Source organism: Lucilia sericata, unplaced genomic scaffold, assembly GCF_015586225.1.
Source record: "Lucilia sericata isolate MDLA Ls3-8-SP2 unplaced genomic scaffold, ASM1558622v1 Contig004225F_arrow, whole genome shotgun sequence".
In the NCBI taxonomy this organism is placed as follows: domain Eukaryota; kingdom Metazoa; phylum Arthropoda; class Insecta; order Diptera; family Calliphoridae; genus Lucilia; species Lucilia sericata.
In genome coordinates, this window is record NW_023997191.1 from 8,752 (window position 1) to 19,285 (window position 10,534).

General features: G+C 33.5%; 1 protein-coding gene across 1 annotated transcript; it reads right to left on the bottom strand.

The window, feature by feature from the left end:
- Positions 1-908: 908 nt before the first annotated feature.
- LOC119615145 lies at positions 909-10,332 on the bottom strand. The gene is given in 3 exon segments (XM_037971227.1): positions 909-2,705; positions 9,965-10,193; positions 10,195-10,332. Coding segments are annotated over 3 exon segments (1,779 nt in total). The 3' UTR covers positions 909-1,293.
- Positions 10,333-10,534: the final 202 nt, after the last annotated feature.

Sequence of the window (10,534 nt, forward strand, 5' to 3'; positions counted from 1 at the left end):
TGAGGATATTTGGAAAAATTATGCGGCAAAATGGAATTTCGTGGGAAAATTGGTTCAAAATGTTTGTTCTCAAATTTTGATGAAATATTGGACCTAGCCCAATTCTGAAACCATTTTCGGATTCAGTGTAAGTTCTAATTTCAAATGTAAAAATTTAGCAGTTCTCGTCCTCAAAATCCACAAGTTATAGCATTAATTGTCCAAATTAAAAAATTTTCGGGAATTTTGATGAAATATAGGTCCCAGGTCCATTCTGAGTTCATTTTCGGATTCAGCATGGAAATTTACCAGAAAGGTGAGTTTCCAGCCACATCCGGCCAGTAGTTTCCGAGTTTGAAGCAAAAGTAAAAAAATTTTATAAATTTTGAAGAATGTTAGACCTAGAACCAATTATAGGTCAAAATTTCTAATTAATTTTTTTGTTAGCTTTAAACTCGGAACCTGTTGGCCAGATGTGGCTGGAAACTGACCTTTCCTTTCCAAAATCCCATGCTGAATCCGAAAATGGACTCAGAATGAACTATATATTTCATCAAAATTCCCGACAATTTTTTATTTTGAGCATTTTATGCTATTTTCTGGGTACCTTTAGGTCGAAAGTGACTAAAATTTTGTATTCCAAACTTAACCCTATGCTGAATCCGAGAATGAATTCAGAAATGTGCCAGGTCCACTATTTTATTTAAATTTCTGAAAACGAATTTAGTCTATAGTGTAGTCCATTGTATCTGTTTTTTAACTTACCCATTTCTTTTGTAATGAAAATGCTTTTTGTAACAATTTTTTTTGTTAAAAAACCTTAAAATTTTATTATTTATTTGTCTTAAATTCTATATAAAAAATATATATAATATTAATAAAACTTTTACAGCATAAAACACAACAAACAAAAGAAAAATTTGTTAATTTAATTAATTTCACTTATTGTATAAAACATACTTAAATTAAGTACTTATAAAAAAAGGACAATAAAAAAGAATAAAATTACACATTAAAAGATTATTCTTTAAAAGTTTTAAGTTTATAAAGTTTAATAAAATAACATAAAAAGGGAAACTTAACTTAAGCTTTAACTTAAGCTAAAATTAAGTTTTATAGGATAAATTAAGTAAGTCATGTTAATTAAGTAAAACAGGCAGATTTTGAGGGGAAATAAGGGGACCCATTGTTTAGAGTAAAGAAATCCTTTTTAGAAAAGGATTTTGAAAAGGAATAAAATGCTTGAGAAAAAGCTTAAAAAGTAACAAATAAAGTTTAAAGCTTTTAAAAAGCTTTAGTTTTTGAAAAAAGTGTTTAAACTATATCAACATCTTCGATTTCATCTTTAATGGTTATAGGCAACAGTTGAGTCCAAGGGGAGTTATTGTTTTGATTTGCTGTAGAACCATTTTGTGTATTGGAAGCTTTACCCGGCAAAGAGGAGGTGGTAGAATGTACATTGGAAGTTATTACCGCAGAGGCAGGATTGTGTATAGTTGTGGAAACGGTGGCAGGACTGGGAGAAGGAGGCTTTGTTAAGGTTAGATTTCTTAAGGAGGCAGGTGGTGGACAAGTCACCTTTGTAATGGTTATTTTGGGAGTAGAAGACATTAGTTTGGCGGCAGCACTGCTGGGACCGTTACTAACATTAGCTAGACGTGATTGATTGTGATGATTCCTCAACGAGTTCTGCAAGAAACCATTAACTTTTTGAAGCTCCGCCTCATTCAAATTGGCGATATTATTAATCAAATTGCGGGCGGTGGTGGAGTTGACCGTTAAAACTGTTTGTCTTATCTGGGTTTGAGGCGATATAGGGCTAGAGGGATAATTTAAATGAGCCTGAATATGAGCCGAACTATTATTGTGGTTTAATTGCTCTATTTTATTATCGATTTTCTCTATATTGGGAAAATCATTCGAATTCTCGAAAACCTCTTCCAAAGTTTGATAGATTTTTCGTTTGAATACTATTTTTTGTCTAGTATTCATAATAGCCATATCGGGCAGTAAGGCCTCCAGGAAACGTATATCATTTTCATTGTGAGCCTGAGATAATTGTGAAAGTTTAACACGTTTAGTTTCAAAAGTTTCCGTTTCCAAATGCATGGGTCTTTTAACACCATTCTGTTGCTGTTGTTGCTGCTGTAATAGGTGAGTGGGTACTCTACGTTCCGTTTCACTTTGTGACAAATTATCATCCGGAAAATGGAACTCATTTTCGGCATCACTATTGGTGGTAAACTCAGTATGCGGCTCAAAAATACTGCTCGCCTCAAAATCTTGATTATTATTATTATTATTCTGTCTCAATAATTTTTGATATCTAGTCTCCGCCTGTATGTGTATATCCGGATTTAAGGCCTCAAAGGCTGATTTAATTTCTGCCGTTTCATCTGGATAATCATCTTCCTCTTCTTCGGCATCCGCCTCATCCTCATCATCTTCATCCCCTGCCGCACCCTCTTCATCGCCCGTTTCTTCATCTTTTACACCACTGCCTGCAGCAGAACCACCCCCACCACCTGCTACACCAGCACCATCTTGTGTGTCCTCATATTCATCTTTTTTATCACGTCCTTCCATCATGGGCTTAACTAGAAAGGATAGTTCTTTGTGCAAATAATAGGGTTTAACACGATTCGGTCCACTGTGGGTTTTATAGATGTTAATGGAACGGGCAAAGGCCGCTCTTATGTTGCGCCAACGTTCTTTGCAAGAGGCAACTGGAAAGAATAGAAAACATAGTTTTTTTTATAAAAAAATACGAAATATTTCACTTCAGTTAGGAAACAAAAAGTTAATAAAGTAAAGATTCTAACTTTAAAATAATGAGGCCCTATACTGTCGGGCCTAGCATCTCCAGTATCCCCAGAAAACTAATTTTTGTTTTCAATAAAAAAGTCAAACTATCAACTAGACAAAGGACTAGACTAGAGACTAGACTAGAGACTAGAATAGAGACTAGACTAGAGACTAGTATAGAGACAAGAATAGGCACTAAGCTAAAGGCTAGACTGGAGTAAAGACTAGACTAGGGACAGAAATATAGAATAGACTAGAGAATAGACCAATATGTAGACTATACACTGGACTACAGACTAGACTATAGATTAGACCTATAGAATAGACAATAGATTAGACTATAGAATAGACTATAGAGAAGACTATAGCCTAGTCTATAGACTAGACTATAGACTACTTTATAGACTAGACTATAGACTAGACTATAGACTAGACTATAGACTAGACTATAGACTAGCCATAGACTAAGACTAGACTATAGACTAGACTATAGACTAGACTATAGACTAGACTATAGACTAAGACTAGACTATAGACTAGACTATAGACTAGACTATAGACTAGACTATAGACTAGACTATAGACTAGACTATAGACTAGACTATAGACTAGACTATAGACTAGACTATAGACTAGACTATAGACTAGACTATAGACTAGACTATAGACTAGACTATAGACTAGACTATAGACTAGACTATAGACTAGACTATAGACTAGACTATAGACTAGACTATAGACTAGACTATAGACTAGACTATAGACTAGACTATAACTAGACTATAGACTAGACTAGACTATAGACTAGACTATAGACTAGACTATAGACTAGACTATAGACTAGACTATAGACTAGACTATAGACTAGACTATAGACTAGACTATAGACTAGACTATAGACTAGACTATAGACTAGACCTATAGACTAGACTATAGACTAGACTATAGACTAGACTATAGACTAGACTATAGACTAGACTATAGACTAGACTATAGACTAGACTATAGACTAGACTATAGACTAGACTATAGACTAGACTATAGACTAGACTATACTATAGACTAGACTATAGACTAAGACTATAGACTAGACTATAGACTAGACTATAGACTAGACTATAGACTAGACTATAGACTAGACTATAGACTAGACTATAGACTAGACTATAGACTAGACTATAGACTAGACTATAGACTAGACTATAGACTAGACTATACTAGACATAGACTAATAGACCTAGACTATAGACTAGACTATAGACTAGACTATAGACTAGACTATAGACCTAGACTATAGACTAGACTATAGACTAGACTATAGACTAGACTATAGACTAGACTATAGACTAGACTATAGACTAGACTATAGACTAGACTATAGACTAGACTATAGACTAGACTATAGACTAGACTATAGACTAGACTATAGACTAGACTATAGACTAGACTATAGACTAACTATAGACGACTAGACTATAGACTAGACTATAGACTAGACTATAGACTGACTATAGACTAGACTATAGACTAGACTATAGACTAGACTATAGACTAGACTATAGACTAGACTGTAGACTAGACTACAGACTAGACTATAGACTAGACTATAGCTAGACTATATACTAGACTATAGGACTAGACTATAGACTAGACCACAGGCTAGGCTAAGGACTAGACTATAGACTGGACTAGGACTATAGACTAGACTATAGGACTAGTCTATAGGACTAGACTATAGACTAGACTAGACTAGACTAGACTAGACTAGACTAGACTAGACTAGACTAGACTAGACTAGACTGTAGACTAGACTAGACTAGAACTAGACTAGACTAGACTGGAGGACTAGACTAGACTAGACTAGACTAGACTAGACTAGACTAGACTAGACTAGACTAGACTAGACTAGACTAGACTACTAGACTAGACTATAGACTAGACTATAGACTAGACTAGACTATAGACTAGACTAGACTAGACTATAGACTAGACTACTAGACTATAGACTATAGACTATAGACTATAGACTATAGACTATAGACTATAGACTATAGACTATAGACTATAGACTATAGACTAGACTAGACTAGACTATAGACTATAGACTATAGACTATAGACTATAGACTATAGACTATAGACTATAGACAATAGACTATAGACTAGACTAGACTGTAGACTAGACTATAGACTAGACTATAGACTATACTGTAGACTAGACTATAGACTAGACTATAGACTAGACTATAGACTAGACTATAGACTAGACTATAGACTAGACTATAGACTAGACTATATACTAGACTATAGACTAGACTACAGACTAGACTATAGACTAGACTATATACTAGACTATAGACTAGACTACAGACTAGACCACAGGCTAGGCTAAGGACTAGACTATAGACTGGACTAGACTATAGACTAGACTATAGACTAGTCTATAGACTAGACTATAGACTAGACTAGACTAGACTAGACTAGACTGTAGACTAGACAAGACTAGACTAGACTATAGACTATAGACTATAGACTATAGACTATAGACTATAGACTATAGACTATAGACTATAGACTATAGACTATAGACTATAGACTATAGACTATAGACTATAGACTATAGACAATAGACTATAGACTAGACTAGACTAGACTGTAGACTAGACTATAGACTAGACTATAGACTATACTGTAGACTAGACTATAGACTAGACTGTAGACTAGACTATAGACTAGACTATAGACTAGACTATAGACTAGACTATATACTAGACTATAGACTAGACTACAGACTAGACCACAGGCTAGGCTAAGGACTAGACTATAGACTGGACTAGACTATAGACTAGACTATAGACTAGTCTATAGACTAGACTATAGACTAGACTAGACTAGACTAGACTAGACTGTAGACTAGACAAGACTAGACTAGACTAGACTAGACTATAGACTAGACTATAGACTAGACTATAGACTAGACTATAGACTAAACTATAGACTAGACTATAGACTAGACTATAGACTAGACCTTAGACTAGACTATAGACTAGACAATAGACTAGACTATAGACTAGACTATAGACTATACTGTAGACTAGACTATAGACTATAGACTATAGACTAGACTAGACTATAGACTATAGACTATAGACTATAGACTATAGACTATAGACTATAGACTATAGACAATAGACTATAGACTAGACTAGACTAGACTAGACTGTAGACTAGACTATAGACTAGACTATAGACTATACTGTAGACTAGACTATAGACTAGACTATAGACTAGACTATAGACTAGACTATAGACTAGACTATAGACTAAACTATAGACTAGACTATAGACTAGACTATAGACTAGACCTTAGACTAGACTATAGACTAGACAATAGACTAGACTATAGACTAGACTATAGACTAGACTATAGACTAGGCTATAGACTAAACTATAGACTAGGCTATTGACTAGACTATAGACTAGACTATAGACTAGACTATAGACTAGACTATAGACTAGACTATAGACTAGACTATAGACTAGACTATAGACTAGACTATAGACTAGACTATAGATTAGACTATAGTCTAGACTATAGACTAGACCATTGACTAGACTATAGACTACAGTATACTCTAACTATATACTAAACTATAGACTAGACTATAGATTTGCCTATAAACTGAACTATAGACAAGACTATGGGCTAGACTATAAACTAGACTCTATACTAGACTATAGACAAGACTCTATGTACTATAGACTAAAAAAAGTACTAAAGTAATGAATTGTCCATGCCTGGTTGTTTTTTATACAAAAAATTAAAAGACAAACAAACGCACAGCTCTTTTTATTGAACAATACATTTGAAAAAAGCCAAAACAAATGATTGCACTCTCTTAATGAAAGAGAAAATACAAATACTCCTCACTCGCCATCTCTTAAATAATTAGCAACAGGTTTTTTCTGCTAGTTAAAAACACACAACAAAAAAAATAATAACAAGCAATTACTCTCTTTAAATTGTAAGTGTGAATCATTATCACTTGGAGAAACAAGTACAGACAGATGAAAAATAAAATAGAAAAATATTTTTGAAATAGAATAAAATAAATATATAAAAAAATATTATTTTTATTACAAAAGATCATCATTTGTATTTTCCTTGGGATTTTTTTCAAAAACACAGAAGAGAGTGTGAGATTTTAATTATTAAAGTGTTACAATTGTTTACGTTTTTTTTTCATCTCTTACAATCGCTCTCTTTTTAAATTAGTGCGTCACAGCCATGGATAATTCAAATTTTTATTGTCTAAACAAAAACAGTAAAAATGTTAAAATATTCTAGAGGAAAACACATCTATGATCACTTTTACTTTCCACCAATAATCGAGCTTTTAAATGAAAGCCCATTTTCTGAGGAGACTAGAGGCACTAGGTCAAAACGTGACTAAATCGGGGTTTTCAGTAAGAATATAGATTAATCACTAGTCTAGACTATATACTAGACCATAGACAATAGACTGTATAATAGACTAGACTATAAACGAGTCTAGACTAGACTATAGACTAGACTATAGACTAGACTATAGACTAGACTATAGACTAGACTATAGACTAGACTATAGCCTAGACTATAGACTAGACTATAGACTAGACTATAGACTAGACTATAGACTAGACTATAGACTAGACTATAGACTAGACTATAGACTAGACTATAGACTAGACTATAGACTAGACTATATACTAGACTATAGACTAGACTATAGACTAGACTATAGACTAGACTATTGACTAGACTATAGACTAGACTATAGACTAGACTATAGACTAGACTATAGACTAGACTATAGACTAGACTATAGACTAGACTATAGACTAGACTATAGACTAGACTATAGACTAGACTATAGACTAGACTATAGACTAGACTATAGACTAGACTATAGACTAGACTATAGACTAGACTATAGACTAGACTATAGACTAGACTATAGACTAGACTATAGACTAGACTATAGACTAGACTATAGACTAGACTATAGACTAGACTATAGACTAGACTATAGACTAGACTATAGACTAGACTATAGACTAGACTATAGACTAGACTATAGACTAGACTATAGACTAGACTATAGACTAGACTATAGACTAGACTATAGACTAGACTATAGACTAGACTATAGACTAGACTATAGACTAGACTATAGACTAGACTATAGACTAGACTATAGACTAGACTATAGACTAGACTATAGACTAGACTATAGACTAGACTATAGACTAGACTATAGACTAGACTATAGACTAGACTATAGACTAGACTATAGACTAGACTATAGACTAGACTATAGACTAGACTATAGACTAGACTATAGACTAGACTATAGACTAGACTATAGACTAGACTATAGACAGACTATAGACTAGACTATAGACTAGACTATAGACTAGACTATAGACTAGACTATAGACTAGACTATAGACTAGACTATAGACTAGACTATAGACTAGACTATAGACTAGACTATAGACTAGACTATAGACTAGACTATAGACTAGACTATAGACTAGACTATAGACTAGACTATAGACTAGACTATAGACTAGACTATAGACTAGACTATAGACTAGACTATAGACTAGACTATAGACTAGACTATAGACTAGACTATAGACTAGACTATAGACTAGACTATAGACTAGACTATAGACTAGACTATAGACTAGACTATAGACTAGACTATAGACTAGACTATAGACTAGACTATAGACTAGACTATAGACTAGACTATAGACTAGACTATAGACTAGACTATAGACTAGACTATAGACTAGACTATAGACTAGACTATAGACTAGACTATAGACTAGACTATAGACTAGACTATAGACTAGACTATACTAGACTATATAAGACTATAGACTAGACTATAGACTAGACTATAGACTAGACTATAGACTAGACTATAGACTAGACTATAGACTAGACTATAGACTAGACTATAGACTAGACTATAGACTAGACTATAGACTAGACTATAGACTAGACTATAGACTAGACTATAGACTAGACTATAGACTAGACTATAGACTAGACTATAGACTAGACTATAGACTATACACTAGACTAGACTATAGACTAGACTATAGACTAGACTATAGACTAGACTATAGACTAGACTATAGACTAGACTATAGACTACACTATAGACTAGACTATAGACTAGACTATAGACTAGACTATAGACTAGACTATAGACTAGACTATAGACTAGACTATAGACTAGACTATAGACTAGACTATAGACTAGACTATAGACTAGACTATAGACTAGACTATAGACTAGACTATACACTAGACTATAGACTAAACTATAGACTAGACTATAGACTAGACTATACACTAGACTATAGACTAGACTATACACTAGACTATAGACTAGACTATACACTAGACTATACACTAGACTATAGACTATACCTAGACTATAACTAGACTATAACTAGACTATAGACTAGACTATAGACTAGACTATAGACTAGACTCTTAGACTAGACTATAGACTAGACTATAGACTAGACTATAGACAAGTCTCCAGATTATATATATAATAGTCCAGACTTTATACACACTATACTCCGACTATTTTCTGACGACTTGGCAATAGTCCTGACTATAAAATGAATTATAGACTAGAAACTTGACTATAGACTAGAAATATTGTCCAGACTATAGACTAAATTATAATCTAGACTATAGACTGACTATAGTCCAGGCTACAGACTAGACTATATTCCAGACTATAGACTAGGCTATTGTCCAGGCCAGACTTAAGACATGTTTATAGTCCAGTCTAATCCCTCTAGCCTAGTTTTGGTTAGAGCGTCGATTATAGTATGGTAATTTAATCTAATAAATAGTCCAAATCTAGTAAATATTTTATGGTTTTAATGTACAATAGTACTGAATTTTCCATCCCTGCTATATGTGCTCTAAAACTGATAAGAGCAGTAATAATAATGAGTTTCTTTTAATATTTTTGTTGTATTTTAAATATTACTGTGGGATTTTTAGGTTTTTTTTTCTTATAGGAAAAAAGGGGTGTTGAAGAGAAGATAATAAGAAATGTGTTTATTTATTTTTTTTTTTTTTTTTTTCTTAACAAACTTACCTGAATCATTACATTCTCTGGCAATTTTACACCATGATTTATCTAATATATGCTTTTTGGCATAATTATGATGATTACGATCATACATCCAGGGACATTTGCGTACCAGACGACATAATTTTGCATTGGCCTGGTAGGCAATGGTGCGCTGTTCCGCAGCAGCATCGGCTATTAAACTGGCAAAGCATTGGCGGAGGCAGCAGCAGCAGCAGCTGCTGCTGTTGTTGTTGTATTGCTATTGCTGCCTGTGCTGGTACGGCTGTGTTACTATTTTGTAATACTGCTGCTGTTGTGGTGGAATTGTTTGAGGTGGAAGTTGTTGGGGTTTCGTTGTTGTTATTGTTGGAGGGATCTCGTTTGGGTGGCATTTTTGTGTTTGTTTTTCTCTTTCCTGTTTGTTTAAGAGTTCTTTTTAAGTATTTTGCTCTTTTTTGTTGTTCTCGTGGTATCACAGTTTTTGTGTGGGATTTTATTAAGTAGAGTTTGTGTTTTTAAGATTAAAGTTCAGTTTTTAGAGTTTTTTTGTAACTTTTTTTTAAATTTACATGTTTATTAGAAAATTTGTTTATA